Here is a 20,772-nt window from a genome sequence, read left to right as displayed (position 1 = left end):
ATTTCTTTAGTCATGGCAACTGCCGAGAGAATCTCCATGGCAGCAGCTTGAACTGAGAAGACCTGCATAAAAAGCCAAGATATAAATTTAAACCTCATAGCTGCCATTCTAGTGCTGATTTACTGTGTTCTTATCTTCCTATCTGCTTCAATTTATATGTAGATGTCCCTGTGGTCCATGTGTGGTAACGAAAACCAGATTAAAGTAACTAACACACAAAACAACAACCTTCTCCTCAATTAATCAAATATCATAACTTTTTCAACTTTTTAAGATTGATAGAAGAGTTTGTCTCTGCATTTAAAATACATGCATTTCTCTAAATTGAAAAAGATTTTCACCTTGCAGTTAACCAAAGCTCTTATGACTTTTATATCCACCGTTTCATCCCAGAAAGAAGCAACTTTTCCGGTGATCTGAAATACCACCTGTTGAACTCATTGTTAGATTTGATAGTATTCCTATTCAAATTTGAATTAAATATACAAGATTGTAAAATTTAGAGAAAATTAGATAAAAACCCAAAAAACAAAGCTCCTATTAAGAAAAATCCATCCCTATATTTTCTTTTAATCTACACCCAATTCACATAATTGAACCTTCCTTATAGGTTTTAAATCTATAATTAACATTTTTCACATTTTTTAGTTTGACTTTTTTGCCCTTCTGATTGAATAAATAAAATATTCCTCAAATATAGCTGTTGACTATTTTTTGAATTTAAATATTTAGAATTTAATACAATCAATTTGATCCTTGATTTTTCTCTTATTTGAAACGATTAATTGCCTTAAGTATCCTATATTTCTTCCTTTCCGATGGGATATATATATTTGCTATTGTGTATCATCAGATTCTGTTATATTCCTATTATATAAATATTTCTCTTTCTTGACGAAGTGGTGTTAGTTCAGTGGTTAGAGCACCCGCTACCTATGTACGAAGTCATGGGTTCGAGTCACCATGGGGGCAGGAGTGAAACCCTTTGATCCTCTTTAAAAAAAGAAAAAAAAAAATATTTCTCTTTCTCGACATGATTAAACATCCTCTCATTAAGGTATGTTATTTTGCTTATCCGTTCTAATAGGTGTAGTTATACAATCATTCCATATTCATTAATTTTCTAAAATGGTCGAGTTAATGTAATTAGCCCATGTAAAATGTACTTGATGTAGATTGATTGCTTTAAGATTTTTTTTTTCCGCCCCTACATTTTTCTCCACATAGGTGCCTGATTCTATGAGGTGGTCAAGGACCACATACTAGTTATGTGTAACTGTAGAGTTTGCTTAATATATAATTATTCCTTAATTTTGGCACATTGAATAATTTTGAATGTGCAAGAGTTTTTGCACTATAATTTAGCAAACTCATTATTATCATTCATTGTTTTACAATTGAAATTGAACTTTACAATATTAAGAAGTTTATTTCTAATATCAAGATAATTTAAATACACATCCTTTTTAAGGAATAAACCTAAAAATTTATTGAAATAGGGACAATGAGTACAACCATAAATGATGTTCATCCAGTATTGAAATAAACAATTTTAAATTTGTTTTTACAATTGAAATATAAACTTTACATTTTCGAACCTAATATAAAGAACATTATAACACTTCATCCGTCATCTCGACTAGCACTTTGCAATGTAGTCTTCATAAATCTCCCAACTACTAGTGCCCTGCATGTTGTGATTCCTTATACAATTGCAAATTACCTTCATAGATCTATTTCAAAGGTAAAACTCTATTAGGATTTAAATACATATATCCAAAATATAGGTATATTAATTGTCAATACTATAGGTTATGGAATAAACAACCTATGATATAGAGTCACACAAATAATTTAAAACTACAAAAACAAACATCTAAATCATAGGTATTACATATTAAAGCAATCTAAGTATCAGGTAATTAGAAACAACGATTCTATTTTGAAGGAATGAAACTAAGTTTTGTACCATATTCATAAATTGAAAATTCTAATTACTAAAAATCCATCCAATTCAAGCTTTACACAAAATCAAAAGATTAACAAAGATATTATACTAAATAAATCTGATGAATAGGTCATTTGAATTACGAATATGATATATGTACCTATTTGAAAAGAAGTCTCTAACCCATAAGAAAATGATGAAATAAACCTCATGAATAGATCATTTGAAATCATCCCTTGAAATCATATGCAACTTTGTGAAAGGTCTCCACCCAAAGAAAAAATAACGAATGAATTCACTAGCTTCTATATATAGGAAGAAACATACCAAAAATTCATCATTATATGATAATAATGACATTAATGTAAACACCTAAAATTAAGTACTGATAAAAACCTAAAGTGAAGGTAATACCAATAATAACGTCAATCAAACTCCATAATATTTGCTAGATGATTTTGACTAATAATCCTATTTAATAGGTGAATGGGGAATTTGATAATGACAGCTTCAGTAATTCTTAATTAACAACATTGGGTTTTAATATTTACCCTATTTAATAGGTTTTTTTATTTTGAATAAACCTAATTAATTGGTTTGGGTGTATATTAAAACACTCTTATGGATGGGTTTATTCTAAAAGGGGTGTGTGAATTTGGGTGTAGAATCAAATTCCCCTAAAATTTACAATGCACATAATATATTTGACCACACGTTTGGTGTCTGATATATTGGATTTCTGTTCTAATTCGTAAACAAGTAACTTAATAACTCAAGTCCAAGGACAAATATATGGAGACATGCAGACTTTTGGAAAGAGGCATTCATGGCTCTAAATCTCTTAACTCTGAAGTAACAGAAAAGCTCTATAAGCTAGTAAACCCAACTTACAGTGCAATACCCTACTTGTTGATTACATTGAAATTTTCCTGTTTCATTAGATTGACGTTTAAATCAATCAAACAATACCAGGCTGTCTAATTCTTCTCTTGAAATTGCACTATCAAACACATCCTCTACTCTAGGAAGCAGTTTTGGTACTGACTGTAAATCGATACCATAAGGTGCCTGGAATTGAGCTGCATATGATCTTGAATCTGCCTCCCCTTTCAAGAACAACCTGAGTAGATTGCTAGAGAACCCTGTTATTATGATCCCCACTTTCTGGTTCTCCTTCACTGGGCTATAAATCACCTCTGGCATGGCAACGGAATCCTTCAAATTCCAAAACACTAGCTCTGGCACATTAAACTCAAACCCTCTTTTTCTGAAATTGTTATATGCTTCTGTGTAATCATCCAGCCAATCATACTTGAAGGTGTTGAGAATGTGTATAAATATAACTCCCACATTGGAAAAATATAACTTTGCTTATGAGTTTATAAGGGTTTGGGCCACTCCATCTATTGTCAATTAGTTTTGGATGTGAACCCCAGATTACTTTATCATGGTATCAGAGCGGGTTACCCACGTGTTTGGTTTCAGAGATGGCCACACGTGCTCACCGTCACCCAATATAACTTGTCCACGTGTATGGCTTGAAAAATCGCCACACGTGCGGGGGCGTGTTGAGAATGTGTATAAATATAACTCCCACATTGGAAAAATATAACTTTGCTTATGAGTTTATAAGGGTTTGGGCCACTCCATCCATTGGCAATTGGTTTTGGATGTGAACCCCAGATTACTTTATCAGAAGGCCTCCACAAAATCCTTGTAGGTGAACACAAAAATCCTCTTTGGCATCTGTATGTGGTTTAGCTTTTGTGTGGTGGCAATCTCCAACACTCAGTTGTAAATCTCTGAGCAGTCCACTTTCTCATTACACTCCATCTGCCTCATGAACTTGCACTTCGATCGAAGACTTTCTCCTACAATCTTGTGAATTTTGGGAAAATCAATGAATGAGAAAACCACTCCATTCCATGGACTCTCACTCAGTTCTGAAATCAATAATCCCATTGCAATGCACGCCATTTCCTTGTCTGTCCCTATCATGCTCAACGAGCTGTCACACACAGCAAGACAATTCCTGAGCTTCCCTTTGTTTGACAGCCCTTGGACTAGTTTCTGCCACTGAAGCTCTGCAATTTCATCACTACCCTGTGTATTGTTCAAAAAAGCTATTACTTGGTGAGGAAGTTTTAGCCTGTTATTAATATGCTATTAATGCTGCTATTAATATGCTATTAATGCTGCCATGTGCAGCTATTAATGCTGCCATGTGCAGCTATTGATGTAGCTATTAATATGTTATTAATGTTGCTTTTGATGTAACTAGCTTTAGGAAAAGTGTGGGGATAGGAAAACATGTGCAGCTGCATGCATCGATGTAACTAGCTTTAGGAAAAGTGTGGTGGGGATAGGAGAACATGTGCAGCTGTATGCATCCTCTCCCTATATATATGTGTAACCTTTGTACATTGAATATACAATTAGAAACTCTCTTTTAATCATTTCCACATGGTATCAGAGCAGGGCCAATTTCCTGTCTGATTCTTTCTTCTGTATTGTGTCTGAAAATGTCTGGAGAAGATAGCTCCATTTCTTCTTCCTCTACACCAAAAAGTTATGAAAGTGATTCAAACCCGAATCAACGTCTGTGTTCAGTTTTACTCAATGAGTTCAACTATATATCTTGGTCAAGAGCGATCACTCTTGCTCTTGGTGGAAGATCCAAGCTCGGCTACATTAATGGTGACATTCAAATCCCACCACCTCTATCCACTGATTATGAAGCATGGCTCAGCAAAGATCAGCTAGTCATGTCATGGCTCTTAAATTCTATGGAGCCATCTGTTGCTGTGATATTTAACTATTCTGAGTCTTCTAAGCATATATGGAAATCTGTGAAAGAAATGTATGGCAACCAAAATAATTGTGCCAGAGTTTTTCAACTTCAGAGAGACATCACCAGTCTCAAGCAAGGAGCAACCTCCTTTGTTCATCATCTTGGCATCATGAAAAACATGTGGAATGAGGTAAATATCTATAGGCCTCACACCACAGATGCATCTATTCTACAAAAAAGGGCTGAAGAAGATAAAGTGTTCCAGCTCCTAGCCAGTTTAGGACCTGAGTATGAAGATCTTCGCAGCCACATACTCATGACTCCTGAACTACCAACCTTGACCAACATCTGCTCTACCATTCAGCGTAAAGAGACTCGGAGAAAAGTCATGAATGAAGACTCAAAGACATCTGTCTCTGAAGCTAGAGCTTTTTCAAGTGATCATAAGCCAGCTGAGAAGAAACCTTACAGAGGTAAACGCCCCGATCTTCACTGTACTTACTGTGATCATCCTGGGCATCTCAGAGAGAGGTGCTGGATACTGCATCCAGAACTGAAACCCAAGTTTGATAAGCAAGCCAGAGATACCAGGTTCTTTCCAAAAAATCATGGTCACAAAGCCAATCATGTTGCTTCTGCCACTGAGGGATTACTAAACTTCACTGCAAATCCAGCTGCACTGATAAATGAATTTGCAGCCTATATCAAATTGAAGCAAGAAAATGAACAAGAGGCTGTTACTGAAGACTCAACAGCCTTACTTGGAAAATTCGCTGGTTTTCTAGCAGAGGCAGATGGAATAACTCAGCATGATGTGCCAGGTATCTTAAAAGCTTTCTCTACAGCTTTACGTGCAAGTAGTATGAATGATTTTTGGATAATAGATTCGGGTGCCACTGATCACATGACAAACCAAAACTCTAAGCTTCAAAACTTTGAAAAATTGTCAACTCCTTCTCATGTCTCTGTTGCTAATGGTAGAGGTGTGCCAGTTTTAGGAAAAGGGGAAATAAACATTCTTTCAGAAACCATAAAATTCACAGCCTTGTATGTACCATCTTTTCCCTTCAAATTAATGTCAGTTGGAAGGATTACCAATTCTCTAAGATGCCTTGCCATTTTTTATCCTGACAAGGTTGTTTTCCAGGATCTAACCACCAAGAAGCAGATTGGTGAAGGTTTTTTCCTTAATGGACTATACTACCTCTCAAAGGATTTTAGAGTTCCCAAAGTCTCCCAAGCTAATCTTAGTCTAGCTCAAGAACATCAGCTATGGCACCAGCGTTTGGCTCATCCCTCAGAACATGTTTTGTCTTCTGTATTTCCAAATCTATGTAAAGAACCTTTTCAATGTGAAATATGTCATCTAGCTAAGTCTAATAGACTTCCTTTTGGTTCATCTGTATCTCGAGCTAGTAAACCTTTTGAAGTTATACACTCTGATATCTGGGGACCGGCTCCTCTAGATTCCTTTGATGGTTATAAGTACTTTGTTGCCTTTGTTGATGATTTTTCTCGTGTCACTTGGTTATATCTTCTGAAGCTTAAGAGTGATTTTGTGTCTGTCTTCAAAGATTTCTATAATCTTGTCACAACTATGTTCTCAACTAAAATCCACACTCTTAGATCAGATAATGGTACCGAATTTATGTCTAAAATCATGTCACAATTTCTAAGCACAAATGGGATCTTACATCAGACAAGTTGTGTAGGAACACCACAACAAAATGGTGTTGCTGAGAGAAAAAACAGGGACCTCCTTGAAAAGACAAGATCCATAATTTTTCAAATGAATGTTCCTAAAAGATTTTGGTCACAAGGAGTCCTCACTGCTGCTTACCTTATAAACCGATTACCAAGTAGAGTCCTTAATTTCAAATCACCCTATGAAATTTTGAAAGGAAGAAAACTTGACATTAACACCTCAAAGTTTTTGGTTGTGTATGTTTCATGCATGTGCAATATGCTCATAGGGATCAGTTAGATCCCAAGGCTGTAAAGTGCATTTTCTTGGGATATTCAACTACACAAAAGGGATATAAGTGTTTTAATCCAAACACTAAGAAGCTGTCTGTATCGAGGGATGTTCGATTTATTGAGAACACTTCCTTTTTTAGTGCTCCTGATTCCTCTCCTCAGGGGGAGTTCTTTCATGATTTCCTTTCTCTGCCAATTTTTGGATCAACCTCACAGGATAGCAGAACCTCTCAGTTGGAATTACCAAGAGATGATGTTCACATGCAACAAATAGGAACAGATCTCACTGCTCCAAATGTACCAGATACATCACCTGAGCCAGAAACTCACTCTTCTCCTACTCAGGACAATGGTGACTACCAAAATGATGTCCTTGATGACCCAGAAGAAATTATTCCAGAACCAGGACAAGCTATCCCCATTCCAAGAAGATATCCTACTCGAACTAGGAGGCCTCCTCTCAAGCTGCAAGATTACAAAGTGTACACCACTAAGTATGCCCTGGAGAAATTTGTATCTTACAACAAGATCTCAAAAGCTCATGCTGCTTTTCTCTCTGAAATCTCAAATGCATCAGAACCTAAAAGCTATCAAGAAGCCACACAACAAAGTGTCTAGACTACAGCTATGAAAGAAGAGCTGAGAGCTTTGGATGAAAATCAAACTTGGAGTGTGGTTAAACTTCCTGAAGGAAAAAGAGTGGTAGGAAGCAAATGGATTTTCAAAACAAAGTTCAAGTCAAATGGAGAAATCGAAAGACACAAAGCTCGGTTGGTAGCAAGAGGATTCACTCAGACTTTTGGTGTTGACTATAAGGAGACATTTGCTCCAGTTGCCAAAATGAACACAGTTCGAGTTCTCCTATCTGTTGCAGTTAATAATTCTTGGCCATTATACCAGATGGATGTCAAAAATGCTTTTCTTCATGGGGATCTTGAAGAAGAGGTCTATATGCAACTTCCTCCAGGTCATCCTCAAGAAGGTGATCCCAGTTTGGTGTGTAGACTTCACAAATCCTTATATGGATTGAAATAATCTCCTCGAGCATGGTACTCTAAGCTCAGTTCTGTTCTGGAAGCAAACGGTTTTAGAAGAAGCAGCGCAGACTCATCTATGTTTGTTCGAAGTGGTAGCTCTGGGAGATTAGTGGTGCTTGTCTATGTTGATGATCTTATTATTACAGGAGAGAATGAAGATGAGATCAACACTCTTAAGAAATCCTTGCATCATAAATTTGCCATTAAGGATTTAGGAGTGTTGAAATACTTCCTTGGTATTGAAGTGGCCACATCTTCCAAGGGGCTATTTCTAAACCAGAGAAAGTATTTAATGGATCTTTTGGAAGAAGCTGAGATAATGGACAACAAGCCTCGTGCCACACCCCTTGACAGCAAATTGAAACTAAAACTGGAAGGTGATAGACTCCGTAATATAGGTGAGTACCAAAGACTTGTTGGAAAGTTGATCTACCTCACAATTACAAGACCAGACATTACTTTTGCAGTAAGTCTGGTTAGTCAATTTATGCATGCACCCACTGAAGCACATCTGCATATTGTCAAAAGGATTCTCAGATATCTCAAGGGTTCCATTGGAAGAGGAATACTGATGCAAAATAATCAACATACAAAGATAATGGGGTTCTCTGATGCAGATTGGGCTGGAAATGCCTGTGATCGGAAGTCTACCACTGGTTATTGCACTTTTGTTGGTGGAAATTTAGTGTCGTGGAAGAGCAAGAAACAGACTGTAATTGCTCGATCGAGTGCAGAGGCTGAATATAGGGCCATGGCCTCTACTGCTTGTGAGTTGATTTGGTTGAAATATCTTCTATCTGATTTAGGAATCTATCATGATCAACCTATTCCTATGTTTTGCGACAATCAAGCAGCAATGCACATTGCTGCCAATCCAGTTTTTCATGAGCGCACCAAGCATATCGAGGTTGATTGCCACTATGTTAGATCTCAAGTTCAAAACAAGGTGATTGGTACTGTTTTCACTCGAAGCCATGATCAACTTGCAGATATCTTCACAAAATCTCTTCCTTCCGACCAGTTTCTCATGTTGCTTTCCAAGCTTGGATCCATCAATCTTCTGGATCCAGCTTGAGGGGGAGTATTAATATGCTATTAATGCTGCTATTAATATGCTATTAATGCTGCCATGTGCAGCTATTAATGCAGCTATTGATGTAGCTATTAATATGTTATTAATGTTGCTTTTGATGTAACTAGCTTTAGGAAAAGTGTGGGGATAGGAAAACATGTGCAGCTGCATGCATCGATGTAACTAGCTTTAGGAAAAGTGTGGTGGGAATAGGAGAACATGTGCAGCTGCATGCATCCTCTCCCTATATATATGTGTAACCTTTGTACATTGAATATACAATTAGAAACTCTCTTTTAATCATTTCCACACCTGTCATCAATTTTTATGCCCAACCTGTCCATAATCTTCACGTAAAGCTTAAATAGTTCTAATCTGCTTTCACTTAAATCCCTATCAATGCTGGAGCACCTATAATTGTAGATTTCCCAATAAGTTTTCAAACAATTCAGGGCATTAAGGTTTTGGGACCATGGCTTCTTTCTCTCAACAGCATTGTTCACTGATGATGACTGTAGCACTTTGTGCAGAGGAACAAGCACTTGTTTCTGCAATCGATTACGAACCCTGTAAGCATAATGAGGTTCCGAAATATCTTTGTATTCTTCATAATCTACGCGTGGGAAAATTCTCTTTGCAATGACTTCACATATCAGGGTTGCTTTATCATATTTGGAAGGGAAAAACTCACAAACAGTACATGAACTACGAGCCACTAATAACTTTCGTACCTCAACTTCAAAAAATATCATTTTGGTACCTGGACTTTTCACCCCGACCCAAGATTCATACCTGGGAACAGTAAAACCGTTAACGGGGTTAACTTTTCAAGGGTATAGTCGTCCTTTCACTGTTCATCTTCTCCAAACCTATCTCCTATCTCTCTGCAATTCCAGATTTTTCATCTTCTTCTTCATACCTCAGTGAAAATGAGCATCAATTCATTTGCTTTAATGGGTTTTGTTCCAAAATTCATTTAGATTCTTGGGTATGTTTCTATTTCATTATTTGTATTAGTTCTTCCCCAATTTTCAAACTATCTGCAACACCAAAAACTCGTAGCAGAAGAAAAATCCAAATCATGAATTTGCACAATCCAGATTGGCCTTGACGTCATTTCTCCTCGCCGCTTCATCGAACTTCTCCTTCAGCCCCTTGAGAACTACAACACCACATCAAAACCAAATCACACAGAGTCAGCACAATCGGCGAGCTAAAAAAAAAAAGTTAACGGAAGGTGAAGAGGTAGCTTGGATTACTGGATATGGCCAAGGCGTTGACGGGAGGATTGAACATGGTGATGACGGCGACGCCGTCGCTTCCAACCTCCAAGGTGACCTTGACGCCCGCCATGGATCCACGAACCAGAAGCAACCTGGGGTTTTGTGATGAGGATAAGAAAATGGAGGAGAAAGCAAAAACGAAGATGATTGAGTATGAGATCACACTACTACAAGTATGGGTCTGTGTATAAATTTTCTATTTTGTTAATTATGCAAATTCATGATTGGGATTTTTCTTCTGCTATGAGTTTCTGGTGTTGCAAATAGTTTGAAAATTGGGGAAGAACTGAAGAACTAATACAAATAATGAAATAGAAACATACCCAAGAATCTAAATGAATTTTGGAACAAAACCCATCAAAGCAAACGAATTGATGCTCATTTTCATTGAGGTATGAAAAAGAAGATGAAAAATCTGGAATTGTAGAGATAGGAGAGAGGTTAGGAGAAGATGAACAGTGAAATGATGACTATACCCTTGAAAAGTTAACCCCGTTAACGGTTTTACTGTTCCCAGGTATGAATCTTGGGTCGGGGTGAAAAGTCCAGGTACCAAAATGATATTTTTTGAAATTGAGGTACGAAAGTTATTAGTGGCTCGTAGTTCAGGTACTGTTTGTGAGTTTTTCCCTATTTGGAATCAATTGAAGGGCAAAATTTGGCAGCAAAACTGATGTTTTCAATCTCACCTGATTCCAAAAATTTGACATCTGATTTCAAGAACTCTGAAAACAAATCCGCTACTTGATTATGCAAGTTTTGATACCTTTGGTCATTTTGGTACCTCTCAACTGCAATTTTAGCCTTTGAAATGTCAGCTGCTCTTCTCCATGCTGCAACTACCTCTTCAACTTTATTTCTCCTCTCTTTTTCCCAATAGAACTCTTCCTTCTCTAAACACTGGTACCCTTCAAGGAATGAGAAATAGTACCCATTTGGAGTCCACCAGTACCCATATGGAGTCCACAGATAGTGTCCACATATGGATTCCTCCAATACCTTATGGAGAATTCCCAGCAGATCTTTGAACAGCCCTAAATCCCCAAAAACCCTGAGATTCAAAGCTAGGGTTAAAGGATGGTTTTTGTGGACCCACAACATGGTTCTGTAAAACCCATCATCCTTGATCTTCCCCGCCGCTCTAAGACTAAATATAAGCTTGAGGGTTTTGAGAGGGTCAACGTTCCAAGCCGTATCCCCTCTGTATTTAGGAATTCTCTCTGCTGGTGCATCCTTGAAGACAAACTCTAAGAGTGGCTTTAAGCGTGAGACCGAATGGTCCTGGTGTTCAGAGATTGTCATTAGGGTTCGGTTGTTTTTGGGGAGGTTAGGGCGGCGGAGCTCCGAAGGCCCTAGGAGACAAAACGGAGAAGCCATATGGGAATTAACCTATTGGGTTTTCTTTCTGTGAGGAATGGTTTACAAATTTTATATTGGGATTTCTTGGGCAACAAGGAAAGAAATATGGGATATTCATTATTTCCTTAGAAACGATCGATTTTCTTTTTTCGGTCTCTTAATCTCACTAAATAATGGATTTACTAATCCTGCCATGATATCTTGGGCAATGGAATGTGGTACTCTTTCCAATCATTTTGTGGTATGTTTAATGAAGCCACTTTATATTCTTTGATATAGTTTTTTGTTGATTGTGAATGAATTCTTCTTTTGATAAATAATAATAATAATAATAATAATAATAATAATAATAATAATAATAATAATAATAAAAGACAGTCACTAAAATGATACGTTTTAAAAAAAATTCTGTTCACTTTTCTCTTTTGTGGATTTCTTTCATTAAAGTTCAATGGTAAAACCCAAAATTCTCCTTGTTCCCATGAAACAATAGTAGCAAAATCTTATTCAATAGAAACATTGAGACAATAGAAATCTAGAACTCTAGGAAATTTTTTCTGAATTCCAAATAATGGTTCTTGATTATTCAAATTTTCCTATTTCAAAACATTGATCAATCAAATACAAGCAGGTTCTTAAATTCACCTCTAGAAACTGCACAATTAAACAGATCCTCTAGTTTAGGAATCAATTTAGGTACGAAACTGTAACTGAAACCATAAGGTGCCTGAAATTGGGGTGCACAAGATCGTGAATCCGACTCTGCATTCAAGAACAACCTAAGCAGATTGCTAGAAAACCCGGTAATAATCATCCCCACATCCTGGTCCTTCACTAGGCTATAAATGGCCATTGGCTTAGAAATGGAACCCTTAAGATTCCATAATACCATGTCTGGCACATTAAACAAATACCCTCCATTTTTGTAATCATACAGAGCCTTTGCATAATCATCAAACCAATCGTTTTTGAATGCCATGTCAAAATCCTTGTCTGTGAACACAAAAATCCGCTGCGGAATCTGATGGTGCCCTAGCTTTTCTTTGATGGCAATCTCCAACACTCTGTTGTAAATCTCTCCGAAATTCAGTTTCTTTGTAGACTCCATATGCTGCTTCATGAACTCACATTTCGATCGAAGATTCTCTCCTTCAAACTTATGAAGCTTGGGAAAATCACTGAAAGAGAAAACCTTTCCTTTCCATGGATATTCACTCAGTTCCGAAATCAATAACCCCATTGCAATGCAGACTGTTTCGTTGGTTGTCCCTCTCATGCTTTCCGGAATGTCACACACAGCAATACAATTCCTGAGCTTCCCTTTGTCTGACAACTCTCGGATTAGTCTTTGCCATTGAAGCTCAGCAATTTCATCACTACTCTGACCATTGTTCAAGGAATCTATTACTTGGTGAGGAAGTTTTAATCCATCACCATACATGCCCACAATCTTCATACATTGCTTGAATTGATAGCTTCCCCCATAATACATAATCTTCCTATAAATTTTCATAGAATTCAAAGCCTTAGCCGTTTCGGGTGGCATCTTCAATTTTCTCGCAGCAGCATTGTTCAGTTGACTTGACATTAGGGCATGGCGGAGAGGAACAAGTACTTGCTTCCTCAAACGACACGAACCCTGTAACCATAATGGGGTTCCAAAATATCTTTGTACTCTTCATAATCGTCACGTGGGAAAATTCTCTTTGCAATGACTTCACATATCAAGGTTTCTTTATCATATTTGGAACCAATTGAAGGGCAAAATTTGGCTGCAAAACTGATGTTTTCAATCTCACCTGATTCCAAAAATTTGAGATCAGATTTCAAGAACCCTGCAAACAAATCAGCTACTTGATAATGCAAGTTTCGATACCTTTGGTCATTTTGGTACCTCTCAACTGCAATTTTAGCCTTTGAAATGTCATCTGCTCTTCTCCATGCTACAACTACCTCTTCAACTTTATTTCTCTCCTCTTTTTCCTTCCCGTATCCTGACCAAGGGTACTTTTCCTTCTCTAAACGCTCGTACCCTTCAAGGAATGAAAAATAGTACCCATATGGAGTCCACCAGTACCCATATGGAGTCCACAGATAATGTCCACATATGGATTCCTCCAAAACCTTATGGAGAATTCCCAGCACATCTTTGAACAACCCTAAATCCCCAAAAACCTTGAGATTCAAAGCTAGGGTTAAAGGATGGTTTTTGTGGACCCACAACAGGGTTCTGTAAAACCCATCATCGTCAAGCTCTTCCCCGCCGCTCTGAGACTCAATATAAGCTTGAGGGTTTTGAGAGGGCCAACCTTCCAAGCCGTTTCCCCTCTGTCATCTAGCTTATATTTGGAAATTCTCTCTGCCGGAACAGCCGGCTTTCCAGCGTAAGTCGCATCCTCGAAGATAAACTCTAAGATTGGCTTTAAGTCTGAGAGCGAAGGGTCCTGATATTCTGAGGTTGTTAGGGCGGCGGAGCTCCGACGGCCCTAGTAGACAAAACTGGGAAGCCATATGGGATAGTTGGAGAAATTAACGCAAGATTTGATTTGATCAATCAAGGGTTCAGAAATGTTTGGAACGAGTCAGAAATTTTAGGTCGGCTCTGATCTTTTATAGGAATTAATTTCTTGGGAAACAAGGAAAGAAGTATGGGATATTTCTTATAACAAATTTCCTTGGGAAAGATTTTCTTTTTACGGTCTCCTAATCCCACTAAACTATGGATTTCCTAATCCCATGCACAATGATATCTCACGCATTTACAGGCTATATATAAGTCAGTCAGTTGACAAGTTTCATTCACATTCATGTTCATGTGTTTGACCAATTTTCTCAATGCTCTTGTATAATTTTGTGGATTTCTGTCATTGAAGTTCAATAGTGAACCCCTAGCAGTTTTTATTTGTCAGTTTACTTTATCGATCTTGTTTTAAAAATCTGAGAATTTGCCATAAATAAATTCAAATTCTTCATCAATAGATCATGATGAGTGTGGCTACCGTCTCTCCAATTTTGCACAACATAGATAACCTTGTTGGGTTTCTCAAGAGAGGACGAGGACAACAGGATTCTGATTACAGTCACCTAGAATTGATAGAGAGGAGAAAAAGGCGTAACATAATAGAGACGACTACTAATGAAGAAGCAAGATTTGCAGATGAGGAGAAATCCAGGTCTTCTGGAGTGAGATTTGGGTACTTACACAAGGGCTTAGGGCTTAATCATGATGAAATTGATCGTTTACGAAACGATAACACTAATATCTTATTGTTGCACCATAAGAAACTTCATTTAGTACTTGACCTAGACCACGCCCTGCTGAATTCCACTTTCCTTGATAATATGTCACCAGACGAACAATATTTGAAGACTCAAACCCAATCTGATCATTCTCTGCAGCATGTTCACATTGTGAACACTCCCGGTACGCAATTGATGACCAAGTTCAGGCCTTATATTATGACATTTTTAATGCAAGCTAGTCAAATGTTTGAGCTGTCCATTTACACCATGGGTAGTCGAGACTATGCGCTCGAAATGGCTAAGTTGCTTGATCCCAGAAATCAAATCTTTGGTGGTAGAGTGATCTCACGTAGCGAGAGCACAAAAGAAGATCGAAAGGGTCTAGATGTCCTGCTTGCCCGAGATTCTGCTGTTTTGATCCTTGATGATACAAAAGATGTATGGACAGTTGACAACCAGGATAATGTAATAATAATGCCAAGATACCATTTCTTTAGATCTAGTTGTCAACAATTTGGCCTCAGTAGTAAGCCTTATTCCGAGTTAAAGACTGATGAATGTGATCGGTATGGAGGAGCTTATCTTGCAAATGTGCTTCAACTTCTTAGGCATGTTCACAGCATCTTCTTTAATGAAGTCGAGATACAGGGTTGGGATCTTATCGACAGAGACGTGAGGCTTGTGTTGAAAATCCTTCAGAAGGAAGTCTTGAAGGGCTGTAAAATTGTTTTCAGCCATGTTTTCCCTTCAAATGTACAGGCTGATACTCATCCTTTGTGGAAGATGGCGGAGCAGTTGGGAGCTATTTGTTCAACACAAGTGGATCCAACAGTCACACACGTGGTTGCAGCCGATGCTCGAACACAAAAATCTCGTTGGGCAGTAGAAGAAGGCAAGTTTTTGGTGAATCCGCAGTGGATTCATACTGCAAATTTCATGTGGCAAAAGCAACCTGAAGACAGTTTCCCCTGTCATTACCAACATTAAACAACTCTTAACTTACCACACCTCAATTTGACTATAATCATAATTGTGGCCACACCCCCTGAAGTAGAAATCAGTTCCCCCAACTGAGCACAAAAGAGAGAGAGAATTTAGAAAGGAAGAAAAAGAGAATTTAGATCAACAGTACGTTTGGAACAAAGCTTTATATGACATGGGGAAAATTGTAAAAATTGGTGAAGTTTAATGAGACCAGTGTACCTTGAGTTGTAAGTTCAAGTTATAAATGAAGTAGACACCATATGTTGTAAAACTAACATAGAAAGTGTTTCAGAAAATGGAGAGAGCTTTGCTTCTAAGAACTTGAGAGAGAGAGAGTTTAGATGCAGATAATAAGTGTAGTATTTTCTGTTTTTCTCCTCATAACATGGATGAGAAATGGACTACATATAGTGGAAGATAGGGAACATGTAGCCTAAAGTCCTCCATAAAACAAGGACCCCTAAAGTCCTCCATAAAACAAGGATTCCTAAAGTCATCCATAAAACATGGAAAGGGTAAGCCTATAACAACATAATGATTTACCCTATATCTATTTACATGATATAGCCATAATGATTTACAACACTCCCCCTTGGATATTTCATGTCAATAGTGTTGCATGGGTTGTGCGCTTCTAAGTTGTCTCATCAAAAACCTTGCCAAGTAATAAAAACCCTGTGGGAAAAAAACAACCTTGGTCGAAGGAGAAAAAGAGCACAACGCGTATGAGTGTGGAGTAGTAATATCACAGCTTCGGAGATAAGTGGAGTCTTCTTATTAGCATCATAAGTAGGTAGTATGTCTACGAGAGGGATGCATTTAGATTTGCTACACCAAAACCTTGCCCGGTAAACCCAGTGGGAGAAACCCGTGGTCGAAGGGAAAAGATGAGCAAATGCATATATGTCAAATCAAAGCATCTTCAGGATGTAGTATAAGTGGGGTGACCATTCTAAAGATGTGCCTCGTTAAAACCTTGCCAGGTAACAAAACCCAGTGGGACAAAATAACCCTGGATGAAGGACGAAAAGAGTACACGATGGTCAAGTGTATATGCTTCGGGATACTCCCCCTGATTTCGACTCCCCCTGAAAATTACATGTTAGGTAATTCAGATAGTTTACGTAGACCAATACCTTGAACATGCTTCTGGAATGTAGACTTTGGTAGTGACTTGGTAAAGAGGTCTGCACGATTATCTTCAGATCGAATCTGCTTGACTTCAATCTTCTGATGCTCCTGTTGTTGCTGATTGAACAAGAACTTCGGTGCAATATGTTTGGTGTTGTCTCCTTTGATGAAACCCGTCTTCATCTGCTCTATGTAAGCAGCATTATCCTCGTAGATAATGGTTGGTTCATCAGTGGTGGAATGCAGTCCACATGTGCTTCGAACATGCTTTGTAACGGCTCTTAGCCATGTACATTCACATACTGCTTCTTGAAGAGCTAGTATCTCAGCATGATTCGAAGAGGTAGCAACAAGTGTCTATTTCGTAGACCTCCAAGAAATTGCAGTATTCCCAATGGTAAAGACATAACCAGTTTGGGAACGTGCCTTGTGCGGGTCTGATAGATAGTCTATATCAGCATATCCAACAAGGCGAGCATCATTCTGAGGATCAAGGGAGTTTGATCCATTCCTTGATGCGTAGGGATAGAATAAGCCCATATCCGTTGTACCTCTAAGGTAGCGGAAAAATGTCTTTCATGCCATTCCAGTGGCGGCGTGTTGGCGCAGAGCTATATCTAGCTAACAAGTTCACATCGAATGAGATGTCCTATCTAGGGCATTGAGCCAAGTACAATAATGCGCCTATTGCACTTAGATATGAGACTTCTGGTACCAATATCTCTTCGTTATCATCTGCAGGACGATACGGTTCTCTCTAGACTTCAGACGACCATGGGTGTGCTTGCTTTTATCCTCATTAAAGCATCTTAACATCTTCTGGATGTAATTTGGTTGATGGACCAAAATTTCATCTGCACTGTGCTCGGGCTCCAGGTCGAGACAATAATTTGTTCTCCCAAGGCCTTTCATCTCAAATTCCAACTTCAGGTGCTTTGCGGTTTCCTTGATCTCTTCAGGAGTATCGATCAAATTCATGTCATTGACATAGACCGCCACAATTCTAAACTAGGAACTTGTTTCCTTAATAAACACGCATGGGCATAGTTTATTATTCACATATCCCATCCTGATTAAATATTCACTTAGACGGTTATACCACCTCCGTCTGGATTGTTTCAATCCATAAAGTGAACGCCTCAAAACTAATGGAGAGCGTGTTCCGTGGTCTAGAACTATTTGCATCGGGTATATTAAGTTCTTCAGGAACTTTCAGGTATATTTCTGTATTATGATCCCCCTAGAGATAAGTTATGACCACATTCATAAGCTGCATATTCAGTTTTTCGGAAACTACCAAATTGATAAGGTAGTGGAACGTTATGACGTTCATTACGGGAGAATACGCGTCCTCGTAATCAATCACAGGGCGTTGAGAAAATTCTTGCGCCACTAGACGAGCTTTGTGTATCACAATCTCATTTTTCTCATTACGCTTCCTTATAAATACCCATTTAAATTCTACAGGTTTAACATGGGGAGGTGTAGGAACAACAGGTCCAAAACACCTTTCTCTTTGTCAAGGAATCTAATTTGACCTGGATTGCTTCTTTCCATTTTGGCCAGTCGTCTCTACGTTGACATTATCAACGGAGCGAGGTTCGATGTCATCGCTAGTTATAATTTCGGTAGCTACCGCGAATACAAATATATCATCGATGATAATCTCATTTCGATTCCAAATCTCACTTAAGCATGCATAATTTATCGAGATTTCTCTATTCTCGAGAGTGGGTTCAAACGTTGGAGCGTCCCCCAACGTTGTCTCTTCTAGGACGGACCCATAATCTGGAATTATCTCGTGAGATGGATCAGTTGAGATCGCGATGTCTAGTGGATTCGTTTGTGCTGGTTTTACCCTCTTCCGGGGATAGGAATCCTTCGAACCTAGTGGTCTACCTTGCTTCTGGGCAGGGACATGTGACTGGTTAGCCGCCATGGTCGTACCTCGTCCATCCGGGACAACGCGTCCTACAGGGACATCTATTCTTGCAGGCACATTTGCAGCAGGTATATGTGATCTCGTCACTTTAGCTAGATCAGAGAAAGCGTCTGGCATATTTTGGGCTACACTTTGTAGATCTAGAATTCTCCGCACTTCACTATCGCATTGTGCGGTTCGGGGATCGAGATGAGACATAGTGGGGACATTCCACGTCAATTCACGTCGTTCATCAGGAACGGTAACGTTCTTATCTCCCCCTAACGGCGGGAAGACTGTCTCATCAAAGTGACAATCTGTAAACTCTCCGGCATTATCAGGTCTTATGGACTTTATGGGATAATCCGAGTGGTGATCCACAATTTCATGATCTGGGCGAGAGTTTAGCAAAAGCAGCATTTTCTTGTGGACAATAGTGTAACATGTGATCACTTTGTCGATACATCAACCACAACCATGAAATATTTAAATTGTCCGCATGGTGGTTGGAAAGGTCCACAAATTTTCCTTGCATTCTGTGCAGAAAAATGGTGTGTGTATATACTAGTCTTTGCACATGATGGTCTAGAGTTTAACATTCCTAACGAGCAAGTTTGGCGTAATGTGTTACTAAACACAGGACCCTTATTCAGAAGGGGATGCCCGTGTGATAAGTTGAGGATACGGTGCATCATACTTTGACCTGGGTGTCCCAAATGGTCATGCCATAGCAAGTAGTTGCTCGAATTGGTTAGCTTCTGGCTAACAAATTTCAATTTCTCCAATATACGCTTCTGGCCGCACATTCAGAGGTTATGCAAAGATATTACACTCATTTTTCTTAGGGGTTTCAACGTGATAAATGTTGGTTCGAATATCCTTAATACTCAATAACGTTCTTCTGGAACGTGGAGAATATAAGGCCTCATTAATGGTAAATTCAGTACCATTGGACAACATAAAGTGGGCTTTGCCATAGCCCTCTATCAGGTTGGATTGGCCTGATATGGTTGTCACAGAGGTATGCATGGGCAATAAGTTTGAAACATATCTCCGATCTCGGAGTATGGTGTGCGTAATAGCACTTTTAACCGGTCAACAAACTTCCCCACAGAATATGCCTATTCATTTATTTAATTCAATGGATCACATGTATGAATAAGTTTATTGAATTAAATATATTCGAACATAACCACATTTCTATAATCCAAAATAATTGAAAACATAAATCACCAAAATCCGAAGATGTTTCATTCATTAAGATGAAATAGATATGGCACAAGGGGCCAATTATACCCATGTCTTCGAGTTCTAATCCTCGGTATGTTCAGTAACTGCCTGAAAATCCATGATCTCTAGTGTGGAATCGATAGAAAATGACCCTTTAATAAAGTTGGTATTTCGAGTTCTGCGACTGGCGTAATACTCATCTACTGCTTAGGCTATCGCACAACAGGTGCGGGACCAGCAGTCAATTCCTCCACATTGATATCAAAGATCATGCTGATCGATTCTGGTGGCAGCGGGCCGGACCAGTGTTCCTTTCAACTCGGGCTTGCTGAGTTATGGCATCATGGTTCCTACCACGTGGGCCTTGGCCACGTGGAGCCTGATTACATGGCCTCTTGGGCTTTGGCCAAGTGGCAGACGGTCATATGGGCTAATTTCGTTGTGCCAATCATGTCTTGCTTCAAGCAAGAAAATGGTCATTTGATGGTGAAAGTGCTCTTCTAGAGCGATCCAAAGAATCTGTGTATCCTCTTCATCGGATACTCAACTTGGAGTGTTTTCTCCATATGTTTCCTTTGAAAATTATGGCACTCATATTAAAAGCCTCAATGACGACATTGTTAGCATTGATTGTTGATCTCATCTTCTTTGCAGTTAGATGAATTATCACATCTTGAACCACTTTAGATAGTTTCTTCCGGAAACCTCCAAAGAAACAAAGTCAAGTTTGTTGAGATTTGGTATTTCTTACAGGAAAGGAACAAATAATCTTAGTGCTTTGGGTAATATCGTCCAT

The 20,772-nt window shown here is 38.5% G+C and overlaps 2 protein-coding genes across 2 annotated transcripts; one reads left to right on the top strand and one right to left on the bottom strand.

Annotated features, from left to right (window-relative positions):
- Window positions 1-12,080: 12,080 nt before the first annotated feature.
- On the bottom strand, window positions 12,081-13,055 carry LOC133737118 (uncharacterized). The gene has a single exon (XM_062164740.1). It carries the CDS (start codon window positions 13,053-13,055, stop codon window positions 12,081-12,083), a length of 975 nt encoding a protein of 324 aa, XP_062020724.1.
- A 1,371-nt stretch (window positions 13,056-14,426) lies between these two features.
- On the top strand, window positions 14,427-15,779 carry LOC133736885 (RNA polymerase II C-terminal domain phosphatase-like 4). Its single transcript, XM_062164486.1, has one exon. The coding sequence runs from the start codon at window positions 14,450-14,452 to the stop codon at window positions 15,695-15,697; it is 1,248 nt and encodes a 415-aa protein (XP_062020470.1). The 5' UTR covers window positions 14,427-14,449; the 3' UTR covers window positions 15,698-15,779.
- Window positions 15,780-20,772: the final 4,993 nt, after the last annotated feature.

The sequence above is a fragment of the Rosa rugosa genome, chromosome 3 (genome assembly GCF_958449725.1).
Source record: "Rosa rugosa chromosome 3, drRosRugo1.1, whole genome shotgun sequence".
Classification (NCBI taxonomy): domain Eukaryota; kingdom Viridiplantae; phylum Streptophyta; class Magnoliopsida; order Rosales; family Rosaceae; genus Rosa; species Rosa rugosa.
This window is presented reverse-complemented; position numbering and strand designations above follow the sequence as displayed.